Source organism: Diabrotica undecimpunctata, chromosome 5 (genome assembly GCF_040954645.1).
Source record: "Diabrotica undecimpunctata isolate CICGRU chromosome 5, icDiaUnde3, whole genome shotgun sequence".
NCBI classification, from domain to species: Eukaryota; Metazoa; Arthropoda; class Insecta; order Coleoptera; family Chrysomelidae; genus Diabrotica; species Diabrotica undecimpunctata.
In genome coordinates, this window is record NC_092807.1 from 130,680,291 (window position 1) to 130,697,178 (window position 16,888).

Below are 16,888 nucleotides of genomic sequence, written 5' to 3' on the forward strand. Positions count from 1 at the left end.
AACCATATCATAAACAATTGTGACTAACTTTGAATGATCACTATAGATGGCAGTACTATTAGCTGTCTGAGTTTAGTGGACGTATAGGTAACAAAATTAACAAAAAATAGTGAGTAAATGATTTAAGAGATATACAATTTGAATATTTGAAAATGACGTAGCTTATAAGATACAAATCGAAATTAAGGGTTAAAACGTTTTTTGTCTAACATTACAATTGAGATGTATAGCTTTATATATAAGTCTTAGTGTTTCACTAATAAACTTATAAACAAACCCTTTATATTATAAATACATAATGTTTGTTTGACTAGTTAAACCAAACAGCAAAGTTACATATGGCTGATTTGTGCACATTCTTTATATAAAACACAAACTTACTTGAAAATCTTCAATATTTACCAAGCAAATAGTAGTGCTATAAAGTTTCAGCTGGTTTGGGTGAGAAAATCATTCTCCAAATATGATTCGAATACACACAAATATACAGTTCTTGTCTATAAATTAAAAATCTAAAATTTTGTTGTTTATTAGACACCCTGTATATTTAAGAAAGTAGTTGCAATAAAGGTTCCACTGCTTTTATGCAATAACCACTCTCTTCTATTTCACGAGCCTGACTGCACTGCGTATTTGACTAATATTTTGCTTTTTTTTTATTTTATTGCACATATTTTTGCGTAACACTTTAACCTGTTTTGCTTGCTTGACTCAATTAATCCCATTAAATCCAAATCGCACCAAATTCTTTTTAACCCATACTTACAAAACAAGATGTCCTTACTTAATTTATCTAAACCAGTTCTGCTACAGATTTAAATACTTCAAGCTAAACCGATCAAAGAACAAATTAGATACATCTTTGCCATATACATATATCGTAGAATTGTAGTAAATAGTAATAATAGCAGTCCTTGTTTGTATATTGTTGTAGGTATGCGAAAAGTTGGTAAATGCATTAGAGATACGATTTTAGGTTAATGTACTTACTATTTCGGTAAATAATATTACCGAGTACCAATATTTGCCCAATTTGGACATTATTTTTACATATTTATATAAATCGACAATCTATATTTTATAAAAGAAATATTGTGCTTTTGTGCGACAGGGAAGACATGCAGTACATGCTAAGAAAACTGATAGAAGAATATAACGACTGGGGAATGAATGTCAATACAACAAAAACCAAATATCTTTGTATTGGAAACGAGTCAGATAACATAGACCTCGAAAACGGACAACATATTTCCTGCTGTCAGAGCTATGACTACTTGGGTGTTGCCTTTGACAATACAGGAACTGATACACGGGAAATAGAAAAACGAATCACTCAAGCAAAGAAAGTCTTAGGATGTCTCAATGGTATACTGTGGAGTAAAGAGATAACGAAAGGAAGGAAATTTAATATATATGAGACCATGATTAAAACTACTCTTCTTTATGGCGCTGAAACATGGAGAATTAGTGAAAAGAACAAAAAGCGAATAGAAGCAGTAGAGATGGATGCAATGAGAAGATCTTTAGGTATTTCCAGACGAGACCGAATCAGAAATGATGTAATAAAACAACGTATGGGAATAGAAGGAAATATAACTCAAGATATAGAGAAGAAACAATTAAGGTGGTATGGGCATGTTCAACGGATGCCAGCATCAAGACTCCCCAAAAAAGTATGGCAACACGGCGTAAACAAGTCCATGAGCGAAAGAAATTTAACAACAAACGACTGCGAAGATAGGAAGAGATGGTGTTTAGGTATCGGACAACGTCGAAAGACGTTCTAAACCGATGTATATATATATTGTGCTTTTAAAGAAAAAACTGACGGCAGACAATAGGAAATAAACATCAGTACAGTAGACTCCCGTAAGTTCGGAAACCTCGGGATCGGACCCTAGGCCGAACATCTTCTTCTTCAAGTTCCGCTCCAATCGGAGATTGGAAATCATTCTAGCAATTATAATTTTGTTGGTTACGCGCCTGAATAGTTATGATATGATATGCCCCAAGTATTCCAATTTCCTGATTTTTATGGAATTTAAAACTTCTCATTGTTTTCCTAGTTGTTCGAGAACTTTTCATCGTTTGTTTTGCGATCCACCCATGATATTTTCAAAATACGTCGGTAACACCACATTTCGAATGCTTCTAGGTTTTTAATGTTCGATTTTTTAAGTTTCCAAGCTTCAACCCCATACAAAAGGGTAAAGAAAATATAACATCAAAGCATTCTTATTCGGAGCGATATATTGATATCGCGATTACAAAAAAGTTTTCTATTAAAAGTTGACCGTGCAATTTCAATGCGGCATCTTATTTCTTTTGTCTGATCAGTATCTTCTGTGATCCACGCTCCAAGGTATTTGTACGAAGATATTTGTTCAATTTCTGTATTATCTAGTAGTAGCTTAACTTTGATGTTTTGTGCTTTTGTAAATACCATGAACTTGGTTTTCTTCAAATTTATTTTTAGTCCATAATCGTTGCAATATATATTTAGTTGGCGGACGTCACAGCTAGTCTGGATATCCTCGGTCAGTTTATTTTCAACTTTCACTTTTGCTGTTTGGTTCCAATAGAGGTTACATATGATTCTAATGTCTCTACTGTCTATGTTTTTATTTAATAAAAAGATACTCCTACAAAAATTTAACTCGAAGCGATTCGGCAAATTGTTTTTTTGTAATGTTATTTGTTAATAACAATTTCCGGCCAACTTGGAAAAAAATACATTTGAATATGAAAAAAAAGTCGAATAAAAAAAGTTTGATGTGGTAGAAATGCAAAAAAAATTAGTCTGTTTATGCTTTGCTTATAGGGGTAAACCGCTCGCCTAATAGTGGTAAGAAGAATATAAACATAAGTACAAATTAAAAAGGAATGGATAACAGGATAAATGCTATACAAAAAAAATATGTCAGACTATAATAATTATGAAAACATATCTGTGGTCAGTGAAAATGCAAGCTGGTATATTGAGGGAAAGGCGACACTCAAAAAAATATAATTAGTAATTGCAAAACTAGATTTTAGCAAGGAAGGCACACAGTTACAACGGAGTAGAGACAAGTTTAAACAGAAAGAAGACAAAGAGATAATTTTGTTTTTACCTATTTTACAACATTAAAATGTGAAAACTTTGAATTATCCATGACTGTCTGCCCATCCAGAACACTGGTATTAAAAACTCATCTGGTATTAAAACAGATTTAATGACAAATGAGATGTCAAATAAAAGCTTTTGAGTGAGAAATTTGACTCCAGACTTCTGGTTCTAGAGTACCGAAAGTACTGTTTAAAACTCGTCAAAATAGTACAAGCGATATATTATTCGACGTGCGACAAGAACGAATATATACCTCCGTGTTCATGCCTGTCTCGGCCATCTGTATGTCCATCGGTATACACAATGCCTCCGTTATTATATTAGATAGAATGAGAAATGGGGTGTTAAACGAAAGCTTATAACTGAAAGATAGTAAAGAAGATGAAAAATTTTACCTTGTACTTTCAATTTTGTAGTTGCAACCGGAAGTATTATTTTAAAGTCGCCACAATAATACAAGCAATATATTATTCGACGTATCTTAGAAATATGGGAACAAATTTATACTTTCGGTCAGAAGGCTGTAACCGGAAGTGACACATTATAGTTGCAGAAATAGTACATGTGATATATCAATAGGCGAGTATTGAAAAGTCAAGTTTGAATATTTAGTTCCGGTTTTTGATATCATTTCTGGTTAAAAAGTAATGACAGTAAGTTTGGTAAAAATGGTTTTAAGTTGGTGAAATAGTATTCGCTGTGTGCAAATACCTGGAGGAGATACGAGAAACGATCGTGCGGGTGAAGCAGCGAAACCTTGCATTTTTATTAGCACATTTTATAAGTAGGTGCTATCATTGAAGAAAATGAGATTTCGCAAATAAATGTTGTATTATACATTGTAAAAATACAACTAAAAATAGTCAATTCAAGTTCTATTCGTTTCCAACTTATAAGCAAAACCTTAGACAAGGAAAGAGAAAGGACAGATAACGCTCATTTAATAAACCTTCTCAAAGTGAAGCCAGTTTCGATGTGGCCGCCATGTTTTGGTGCCTATACGTTGCTCATTATTACCTTTCGCAGGGTTACTAGGTGTGCTGATTTTTCAGTAGATCTACTGATTTCAACTTTAATTTACTGATTTACTAAAACGCTATATCTATATACTAAAAAATATATAATGCTAAAATCGTGTTCAAAAAGTAATCATTATATCAGTGTTTAATTATAAATTTTGAAAATACTATTTATTGATATATACCCATTACTCTCAATCTACTGAAGAAATAAAATATGACCTGGCAACCTTTCTGGTGCCGGTTTGGCTTCAGTCAATTCCATACGATTACGCGTCTCCTCTCTTTCCTTGTCTAAGGCAAAAACTAATGCAAAGAGAAAAGTGGAATTCTAATAGAAACTACAATAATTCTTATTGTATTAAATAAATAAGTTTTTTATTTTATTTGCAGTTTACTAGAAACTTCGTTGATTTATGACACTAGGTCGCTATTCCAAAATTTTACCTTTTATTAACCTAATATCTTTAATGTTCAAATGATTAAATCTAAACGTAATCATATATTTACCCATTTTTACAATTAAAAATCCTTTAAAAATTTTTCATTATTATTCAAAAAGTCAAATATTTATATAAATTACAATAATTAATGTATTAAATAAACCAGTTTTAAGTCATTCTATTTACATTTTACTAAAAAGTTCGCTGATCTATGACACTAGGTGTCGCTCTTTCGAAATGTTTACCTATTGTATTGCAATAAATAATTATTGTATTAAATAAACAAGTTTAATTATTTTCTTTGCAGTTTTATACGGGTAATATATTAAAAGTGCTAATATTTTCGCTGATCTATGACACTAGGTGTTGCTCTTCCTAACATTCACATAGCGAATATTAATCGACACAAAGTTACACAACGAGTGTAAGAAAATATGTACTTCCGGTTACGTTTCGGTGAAAACCAAGTCCAACTGCTTCTCTTGTGTTGCATTTTACAGTGTTAATTACTCACTAATTAAAAATATAAAGGAAGTTGGATCAATAAATAACAATATAGCGAAGATGATAGAACTGGTGTTTCAATATATTTGGAAAGACCTAAAGATTGGTATTAAAATGGATATAAAATTTAAATATAGATATATCTTATCAGGTCAAAGCTCACCAGTCAAAGCTCACCAGTCTTATCAGGTAATTTCTAAGAAACGAGAAAATAAGAACTAATCCATCTAGCTAAACTGGACAAGATTTGTTCTAGCTTATAAGAGAAGCTTCAATATCTAAAGAAATGTAAGAGCTTATTAATAAATACGCTTACTCAAAATAAACTGCCAACTTGAATAAACAGTGCCACCGTATTGTATCAAACAAAGTTCTCCACATCACTAAATGCATTATCAGTAAAAAAAATCAGTTAAAAAAATCACAATGAAACCTATTAAATCTTAATCAATATAACAAAAAAAAATAAAAATAGGTATAGAAAAAAGAAATTAAAACTATCACAGATTCTAACCTTGCCGATAGCAAGCTCCGCCCTATATAGGCGAGCGGTTTACCCCTCAAAAGACGCTTAGAAACAGAATATACCGACTAAAATTCTTTTTGCATTTCTAATGCACCAAACGTTTTTTATTCGATTCTATATATTTTTCCAAGATGAAATGTATTTTTTTTAAATTGTTACAAGTGGGCCGGCAATTGTTATTAACAAATAACTAATACAAAAAAGCAATTTCACCGAATTGCTTCGGAATTAATTTTTTTAGGTGTATCTCATCAAAATAAACACTTTTTCTTTCTTGATAAGTTTTCAAAAAATGCTTCCTTTTCGAGTTATTTGCATTTTTTTGTTGAAAAAATGCCTTAATTAGTGATTTTTGGGATTTTTTTTCTAAAAAACTACTACATGAATTGCAATTCTACAAATAGCTTTATAATCTTTAAACCGTCGAGTACCAGTTAGAATATTTTGACAAGGATAATTTTTTTCTCTCTTGCTAAAGACGTGGACCCAAATATTTCGAATATGCCTTTCGAGCAGTCTACCGCTAAGTGTGTACAGCGGTTGCGGCGATACAGGCGTGCGGCACGTAGAAATATTTGTTTAAATTTAAAAAATTAATTCAATACAAATATTACGTACAATTTATTAAAAAAAAAAGATATTTCTAATTATTTTTATATAGACATATTATAATTAAAACAATTAAAATTAATTTTTTACAATGCTATAGGTAATAATGTAATTTTTCTTTTAATATACGTGGAGACTATATTATTGAATGTTTTATTACAGTGAAATACATTAAGCAATATATAATTAATTTTCATTGAAAAATATAATAAAATTAAAATTTAATATTAATTATACATCGTTTTCATTGTCAATAATTTGAAAATTTTCGTCAACAGCAACAGGATTTCCATCTAATAAGCTGATTTCATTGTCTTCAATAAAGTCGTCTTTAACATTTTTACAATTTTCTGGTGTACATGCACATACTGCGCAGCATTCTAAATTATAGGAAATACAATTACAATTTTTCGTAGAACATTTTGCGGTACATGAGCAGAAATGCTTTTGTAACATATCTAAACTAGTTAAGCCTTCAAAATAATTAAAATCGAAACAATTATTTTCCATTGTCCAATCATGGGTTAATGGATCAAGAGATGAAATAATATTGTTTTTTTGCTTAAATCCATTCATTTATTTGCCACTTTGCTCTTAAGTAATGTTGTAATAATGCTGGTTTCGAATGTGGTAATTTTTCATTAGATGCATTTTTTTTAGCGCCTACAGCACCTCAACCGCTGTACAGGCTTAGCGGGATACTCTCGAAAGGCATATTCGAAATATTTGGGTCCACGTTTTTAGCGAGATAGAAACCATTTATCTTTGTCAAAATATTCTAACTTGTATTCGACGGTTTAAAGATTATAAAGCTATCTGTAAAATTGCAATTCAGTTTTTTAGAAAAAAAAATCCCAAAAATCACTAATTACGGCATTTTTTCAACAAAAAAAAAATGCAAATAACTCGAAAAGGAAGCAGTTTTCGAAAAATTATCAAGAAAGAAAAAGTGTTTATTTTGATTAGATACACCTAAAAAAGTTATTTGTTAATAACAATTGCCGGCCCACTTGTAAAAATTTAAAAAAAAATACATTTCATGTTGGAAAAATATATAGAATCGAATAAAAAAGGTTTGGTGCATTAGAAATGCAAAAAGAATTTTAGTCGGTTGATGCTCTGCTTATAGGGGTAAACCGCTCGCCTAATACATGCGTAGATCCTGGTGAAATACGCGTATTGAAACACATAATCCGTTCGCATGCTACCCAATTAGTCCAGCCGTCAGAGATTTGACCTCTAAAAATCATACGAACAAGCTGAATTTTGCCGATAATGTCAATTTTGGGACCCAAATACGATGCAAAAAAGTTTATTACCCCGAAGGCTTCATCCTAAAACCTCCCTCGTGGGGGGGCGGAAAAAATTGATTTACTACGAATATGTAAGCTGTAAAAAACGTTGCAAATGTAAAATGTAGATGAGATAATTTTAAACAAAAATATTTATATGAACTTTTTGTGTAGAATGAATCATTCTCTCATAAACAACTCTTGACGCGACCGGTGATTTTCAATGTCAGGTACGCGCGCGAAATCAATTTTAAATAAAATTATCAATCACAGCAAATTTAGACAAAATTTATCTTCATCTTTGAGAGGTTCGGTATCATTTTCGTCTCTGACGACTGGAGTAAATGTAAAATTCAAACGTTAAAATTTGATTTCATTATTTTGATTGAATTTTACTTATGTAAATATTTGTTATATTAATATGCTAGCAACAATAGAATACATTTTATAAATAAATTATTTGACTGGTTTATAAATTAAGAGGGATATCTTATATTTACAGTTTACAGAAATACTTCAATTTTTCGATATGTGTTCGTAGGCGTGGCCACCTCATATCTTACTCTGGCTAAAACCTTGTGTGTTAACTATTAGTTCATTATTTCAATAAGTGTATTGTTTAATAATTATCACATAAATATTCACTGTTCCATTATTGCCTGAACAGCATGTTTTATGTTTTACTTCCTTTATTTTCATATTCCTATTGACCGTCCTGCTGGTAAAATTAATTATATTTATGCAATGATTTTTAAAATTTGGCTGTCATTTATTTTTTGATACATAATTAAAAAAAAACTGCAAAAAATACAGTTAAGATTTGATTACAATATAGTGCTTCCACTATTCGCTTATTCATATTTGGTTCTATCAGGACTTTATAGAGGTACTATGTAGAAGCTATTAAAATAACTGTAAAGACTTTTCAAAATCTATGCCGAAAAATGAAAGATAAAAAAATAAATTTACGCAAGTACTACTTTTAATGGGAATAAGCCAAAATTTAGGTTTAAAATAAGTATATTTTTGACGTTTTGACTTCCACTTCGGAAATCGTTTTCATCGCAAAAATAACATGAACAAATTTATCTTATTATAAAAACAAAAAGAGAAATCAAACGATTTCTACCCAGCGAAATCGAATTCAAATTTTTACCACTGTATTTCTTAAATTTGCGACACAAACGGCTGGATAAAATACTCGGCAAGGGAATCTAAAATTGCATTCCACATGCCGTTCATCCTGGTCAAAATTCGTAGTAGTCAGAATGACGGTATTAAATTTTTGTTTTGATACAGGGCAGCGACAACCGCTGATACGTATTTCGACCTCCTTACCGAACCAAAACAAAAATCTCTCCCGTCCTAGACAATAGTTATTAAAATAACTATATACGGTCGTAACTACGCCATCTAAAAACAAAAAGAGAAATCAAACGATTTCTACCTAGCGAAACCGAATTCAATATCAAAACAAAAATCTAATACCGTCATTCTGTTTTATTACTTACTTCGTTTGGAGTATCACAAACTGAATTTACTACGAATTTTGACCAGGATGAACGGCATGTGGAATGCAATTTTAGATTCCCTTGTAGAGTAATTTATCCAGCTGTTTGTTTCGCAAATTTTAGGAAACACAGTGGTAAAAATTTGAATTCGGTTTCGCTAGGTAGAAATCGTTTGATTTCTCTTTTTGTTTTTAGATGGCGTAGTTACGTCCGTATATAGTTATTTTAATAACTATTGTCTAGGACGAAGGAGATTTTTGTTTTGGTTCAGAGCAGTGACTATACCGTTCTGACGAGACCTAAGGAGGTCGAAATACGTATCAACGGTTATCGCTGCCCTGTATCAAAACAAAAATCTAATACCGTCATTCTGTGTTATCTTATTATGTTATAATCCAGGATAGATAGGTCTAGGATATATAATTTTCGTAAGATCCATGGATTTAGATATACGGTTTAAGAGTACTACAGTTCGTCCCAAACCCTTCTTTCAGTGCGTCATAGTTGATCGAATTCTCTCTAACGCATTAAGTTAGAAGTGACAGAAAAAAACGTGAGTCTGTGATTATTATACATAGAACTTAGAAAATTATGTATCGTTTACGGGTATTTGTATATTAAAGCGAATTCTACCTACGGACGTATAATTGGTTGGAGTTTATAATACGCTAAATAGATATCCAATCAATGATGCGCATAAATATAATTCGACGCAGAAGGTCTTGATCTTGACAGTACTTTCACAACGTCAACTGATAAAATGATAATTGTCATTCCAGGTTAGTATTTTCAGACATTTATTTTACAGTGAAAATTTAATTTTGTATTTATTGTCATAAAAATATTTTAAATATGCCGATATATACCGAGAAGGAACAAAGACTAATATTAAAATTATTAAATTATTTTCAATTAGAAAAAGAGGCTGGGACAACTTTATTACCAGTTTCTGGCGTTCATTAACCTATAGCTATGAACATGTTATTAGAACTCGTATATACAGAATGTTTAGTGAAGGTTTGTATCAAAATATAGTTTGCCATAATCTACTGAAATATCACTAGCGTCTTTAAATTTTTTCTTGTTAATTTTAGACCAACATGTTAACTTTCATACCAAAAATACCAAATTCATGTTGGACTAAACACTCTTTAGTAGAATGTTTAAAAGGGAGACATATACGTGTTTCAACGACCATGATGAAACTTGAATTATTATTGGAGATGGTAAATCTTAGCTATTAAAGCACTTTCTTTGGAATGTAGAGAATAGGAATTATGACAAACTGCCGTTTCAATATAATGCACAATAAAAATTTATATACAGGACGAAACCTTTAATATGTAAATTAAAAATTTTACCTTTAATATTAAAAAATAATTTTGAATGTTCAAGTTTTTATTTCATATTTAAAAAAAAAATAACCTTTTCACATTTAACCGATTACGATCCTGCAACTGTCAGATTTAACTAAAATGTCATGCAATAATTTTCGACATTCTTAAAATGTCGTCATATATGACGACCTATATGACGTCAAAATTAGTGACGCACTGAAAGAAGGGTTTGGGACAGACTGTATCTCGATTTGACAATTGATCATTATTTATGTTAATTTTTACGACATTTTAAAATCAATCTATAAATCTATGGATCTACAAATTTTGGTATAAAGTCCAGACAATCTATGACAATGGCGTCACATTTGTGTTCATTATGCAGTTAATCAACTATTGCTCTTAATTTGCAAAACTGTAATTAGTGAAGTGTACCAAGGTTTTTAACTCCGAATTCTATCAACTTGAATCGATTTTATTGAAATGGTAACAGTAAGTAGGGAATACCTTATTGCAAAATACCCTATACCGAAATGCGTTTTTATCTTAGCGGTGAAATTCACTCCAACTGGGGGTTTGGAACCTGTATATTCAAAATGACCTCAACAATCGATAAAAAATATATTCTAAGCAAAACTGTTCTATAAAATTTTTTCGAAAAATCAGTACTTTTAGACATATTAGTGATTTTTTCTTGTTTTTAATCAATTTTTCACGAATAACTCAAAAACTTTACATTTTATCGAATATAAACTATTAATTGATAAAATGTAGCTACACAACCAAAATATAAATCGACGATATTTTTATCATAACTCCCTTCATCATCATCATTATCATCATAAACCTGTATGCGTCCACTGTTGGACATAGGTTTCTCTCAGCTCTTTCCATCAGTCCATCTAGTTAGTGGGCGTCCTCTTCTCCTTATTGTTTTTTGCCTTGGTCTCCACTCCAAAATACGTTTTGTCCATCGGTTGTCTAATAGTCTGGCGACGAGTCCTGTCCAATTCCATTTTAACGACGAGATTTTTTCGATAGTGTCTGTTGTTTTTATTTTACGACGTATTTCTTCGTTTGGGATTCGGTCTCTCAGAGAGACACCCAACATCTGGCGCTCCATAGCCATCTGAGTCACGCGAATCTTATTAACTACGTTTTTTGTGAGTGTTTCCGCTCTATAAGTGAGTACAGGTAGCACACATTGGTCAAAGATTTTCCTTTTGAGGCATATATGTAAAAACGATTTAAATACATATTTTAATTTACCAAACGCTGCCCAGGCTAATCCTAATCGACGTGGGAGCTCACATATCTGGTTCTCTATGTCCAACCGAATTTCATGTCCTAGGTACTTATACGATGTAGTATGCACAATATCCCTTCCATCAAGAGCAATATTTCGATTTAGCACCAGATTAGTCATTATTTGCATCTTGTTCATATTAATCTTTAGTCCGATCTTCAAGAAAGCGTGGTATAATTTTTCAATCATTTATATTGCATCATCCATACGATCGACTATAAGGACAATGACATCTGCAAATCTCAAATGACTGAGCTTCTCTTCATTTATGTTGATACCATGCTCGTTCAGATGTGCCTTCTTACAAGTATGTTCTAAAAGCAACGTGAATAGCTTTGGAGACTGTGTCTCCTTGCCGTACTCCTCGCTGTATACAGAATTTAGTATACAGAGGTTAGTGTAGCGGTGGTCTAATCGACATTCTGTAATTTTTTTAACATTTTCTGTTGGCTTATGGTATCGAATGCTTTCTCATAGTCGACAAATATCAGTGCCAATAGTTTGTTGTATTCTGCAGACTTCTCTATCAAGTTCTTTATCACTAGTAAGTGGTCGTTAGTGCTGTATCCTGATCTAAATTCAGCTTGCTCTCTGGGCTGATAGAAATCTAATATATCATTTATATACGTGTGAAAGCAAACTGATAGTACGGTAGTTTTTTAAATCTGGTATGTCTCCTTGCTTATGTAATAAAGACTGCATTATGATTGCATTATTCCATTGAGAAGGAGTTTTTTCTTTTTAGGTGCATTCGGTGAAAAGCTTGGCCAAAGCCTGGACAATTTGATTTCCATCTAGTTTGATCGCTTCGATAACTACTCCGTCATCGCCAGGGGATTTGTTATTTTTCATTTCTAAAAGTGCCGTTTTGATTTCGTATTAAGTTGTTTCTGGCATTAATTCTGATCCCTGGTTTGTGATTTTGGACAGGGGCTGATCTTGCCTTCGTGGATAAAAGGATTTGACAACTTCAAGGATTTTGGTTCTATCAGTAGTAATGTTTCCTTTTTTGTTTTTTACTTTGTACACATTTTTTTGCCTATGTTGCTCGTATTTCTCCTCAAAACTTTTAAACTTTAGTTTCCTTTAATTATTTTAGTTATTTCTCTTGCGTCTTTTCGGATTGACCGGTGGATATCTTGATATCCACTCGTCAATCCGATATTTAATTTCTTCATTGTATTGTAGTTGGAGCCGTATTTTTTCGTCAGCTGTCTTCTTTTACCTTCTAGCTCTTTGATATTTTGGCTTAGTTTTTCTTTATGGGTCAGAACGGTCGGGCAGTTCTCTCTTTCCGTTTCTTTTAGAACCTTCATTATGCCATCATTTGCTTGATCTACATCTTCTATTTCGTCTTGCAAGTCTTGTATATGTCTGGTTAGTGTAGCTTAATACAGGTCGTTGTTTTCTGGGGGAATCCATTTCTTTTTTATTGTTTTTAGGATCATCTTTGTTCTTTCCAATTTAACATTTAATAGTATCTTAGCTCGGATTAATCTGTGGTCGCTTCCTATTGAAAATTTGTTTGAGTACTTTGATCTCTTTGATTATTTCTTTTCTGTTTGTTTTAATCTATATAATCTATTTCATTTTTAACACATAACTCCCTTAGTTCATACTTAAGAGAGTCTCATTTTAATTTATTCTTTCTCTTCTTCTTCTTCTAATGGCGCTACAACCCTTTGTGAGTCTTGGCCTGCTTAACAATGTTCTTCCATTCTGCCCTGTCGGATACTTTCCTTCGCCACTGCCTGATGTTCATGGTTTTAAGATCCCTCTCTACGTCGTCTATCCATCTTTTACGGGGCCTTCCTCTTGTTCTGTTTGCTTGGGGCTTCCATCTCTGGACTACTTTTACAGCTCGATTATCTGGCATTCTTTCTAGGTGACCAAGCCAGTTTAGTCTTTGTGATTTTACAAATCTGACAATATCTGCGCTCTGCATTAGTTCATCCAGCTCGTGGTTCATTTTAATTCTCCACGAACTATCGCTGCATTGGGTTGGTCCAAATATCTTTCTTAGTATTTTGCGCTCAAATATTCTCAGTTGATTTTCATCAGTGGTTGAGAGGGTCCACGTTTCACATCCATATGTGACCACTGGTCTAATTACTGTTTTGTAGAGTCTCAGCTTAGACTCACGATTCAGTAACTTACTTTTCATTAAGTCTTTGTATGCATAAAAGCACTTATTACCGCTAAGAATCCGTGCTTGTATTTCTTGACTGATGTTGTTGTTGTCATTTAAATACTTTAAAAAATATACAATGAATTTTTCCAGTAAAATTGACCATTTTCGGTTGTTCCATATTGAGTTTTTAAAATTTTTCGTTAAATACGAAATTCTTACCTTCAATGAGGTAAAACTCAGTTTACATTAAGCTTACAGATAGAATAAAAAAGCATTCGATAAAATATAGTTATATATATATAGTTATTCGTGAAAATCAAGAAGAATTGAAATTAGCAATCACAAATAAGTCTTAAGGTACCTACTGCTTTTTCGAAAAACTCTTTTTTGCTTAGAAATATATCTGTCGATTCTTGAGGGTATTTTAAATATAAAGGTTCCAATCCCCCAGTTGGGATGGATTCCACCCACAAGCTAAAAGCACACTTCAGCTTAGGGTAGTTTTTGAAGTTAAGGGTAAATAGATCCTAAAAAATACCTAAATTTCATCAAAATCGATGCGTATTGATAAAAATCGTGGATTATACCATATTTTTACCATGGTACACTGGAATAAATGTGTTATTACGTAAAATCATTGCATATAAACATATTTCATATCTAAATTTTACCACAAATAAAATTTCCTGTAAAATAACACTTAGATTCTTCTTGTAAATTTCTGTAGAGAACATTATATGCCTACTTTCTGATGCATTCTTCTTTTATAATTATAAACGAATTGTAAATATTGTAAAAATGTATAAAAACGCCAATCAACAAAAAACCTGTACAAAGAAAATTAACAACCAGTTTATTTTATGAATTTTGATCAAATAGTTTCGTTTCTTAATTGCTTATTTTAGAACCACGAAAAATTCTTCCAATTTTCAAAACCGATGAACCAAGATGCCCAGAAGGAAAACTGATGTGTGGTAATGAAGAATGTATCGATAAAGACCTTTTCTGTAATGGAAAGGCAGATTGTAAAGATGAATCAGATGAGAATGCATGCGGTAAGTAATGAAACTAGATCAGACATATGTTCTTTTTCTTCAAATGTGCCTCTTCAATCTTGCCATCACTGTTCTTATTGACAGTTATGCATCACTAGCTATGTTATTGTATTCTTCTTCTAGTGCACTTCATTACTGGAGGTTTGTGATCACTACATCAAAATATTCTTTATTCTGCGCCACTCTTAGTAATTGTTAAACGTTCATATAAAGTTATGATACTGCGAAGCCATGACATGGCTCTTCTGCCTACTTCTCTTCGTCCCTTTATCTTCCCTTCAATTATTATTCGGAGCAGGTAATTGTATTCTTCTTCTTAAAGTGCCCTCTCCTCAATGGAGGTTGGCTACTACAATTTTAAACTCTTCTCTATCTTCAGCTGTTTTTATTAGCTGTTCAAAATTTAGCCCTGTCCATTGTCGGATGTTTCTGAGCCACGATAGTCTTTTCCTTCCTAGGCCTCTCTTTCCCTCGATTTTTCCTTTCACTATAAGTTGGGCATATTGGTACTTATTATTTCTCAGTATGTGGCCTAGGTATGAACTTTTACTGTGTTAAAAAGTTCTCTTTCCTTGCCTATTCTATGCAGCACTTCTTCGTTTGAGGTATGCGATGTCCATGAAATTTTGAGTATTCTCCGGTAGATCCACATTTCCAAGGCCTCCAATTTATTTACGGTTGATGTTTTAAGGATCCACGTTTCAACTGCATATAGAAGAGTCGACCAGACGTAGCATTTTGATAAACGTAGTCGAATTTCGAGTTTTATTCGAGAATCACAAAGCAGTTTTTTTATTTTTTCGAAAGATTTTCTCGTCTGTTCTATTCTCGATTTTAGTTCTAGATAGGTATAGGTATTGGCTACTTGAAAAAATAATCAAAATTTTCTTTTTTTGGTGTTTTCTACCTTATAAAGGGGGCGCTTGTGTTCATAGACCTTTCCACGCTGCGTTCTAAAATATATTTTCTATATACTTTACATCTGTTGCTATCGGATAGGTTTTGGCGCCTACTGTGAAGCCTCTTTTGGGTCAAAGACCTGTTTCAACAGCCATATTAACTTTTTACGAATGATCCGAGGACCTTTTATGGTCCTTGCTGTATGCTTTATCGCAGTGTTTTTGATTAGTTCATCTTTGGAAGTATGACCTATAACAGTATCCCGTTATTTACTTTCCAGATAACTGAGGCTACGTTGTTTGTGTGTTCCTGGTTCATTTTCTCACAAGAAGCCAGGAAATGGATGGATATTTCTGGCCGAGTGAACGATAATGAAACTTATACCTACTGTTTTTAGTTTCCACTCAGTCTTATTCACATCACAAAAATAGATACTACGATGACGTGTGAGGAGCACCTCCTCCATGACAAAGTCTTAAGTTTCTTGAGAGCACACAATCATCTTATACCAAAATTCTAATTCTTGATCTTTTTGAGTTACATAATATAAAAAAAATATGCTGATGATTATTGCTACTATTAAATGGCATTAAAATAACTTGTTTATAAGAAACCAGATATTTCTCGAGTTCCACAAGTACATTTACGAACTAACTATACCAAATTATTCATCTTTCTTCTAACAATAAGATCCTAACAATTTATATATTGGCATGGATATCTTCTAGTACCACTTCTTTACTGTATGTACCGGCTTTGAAATTCATAAGTTTAGCCTATTAATTGTATACTTTACAAAGGAACTCAACGTTAAACGGATTTTATTGTTTTATACCGTCAATGGACCCCCAATTATGAAAGAATCGTGGAGTGCTACCATTTAAACAGGTGCATTTTTAAGAAAGAGGTCAATTAGTTCCTATGCACTTTTTTGTAGGGTGCATTTGGGTAAATTCTATGTACTTCAGTTACATCAACAAAAAATTTGTTCAAGAATAAATTTGCTATCGAAATGGTATCATGTTTTTAATATATTTCGTCAAAAAATTTTATTTTTGAATTTACATTTAAGGTAAAATTTCGTTTCACAAAAACGTACCGCTTTAAATGGTAGCACTTCGCGGTTTTTTCATATTGACCTTATGA

General features: G+C 32.2%; 1 protein-coding gene across 2 annotated transcripts in view; it reads left to right on the forward strand.

Moving 5' to 3' along the window:
* The window catches only part of verm (LDLa and CE4_CDA_like_1 domain-containing protein vermiform), a 59,381-nt gene that overhangs the window by 40,751 nt on the left and 1,742 nt on the right, over positions 1 to 16,888 (forward strand). For both annotated transcript variants that reach the window (XM_072532719.1, XM_072532718.1), the window contains exon 4: positions 14,693 to 14,842. In XM_072532719.1, the coding sequence (XP_072388820.1) occupies positions 14,693 to 14,842 (150 nt within the window). The remainder of the gene's footprint in view (positions 1 to 14,692; positions 14,843 to 16,888) is intronic.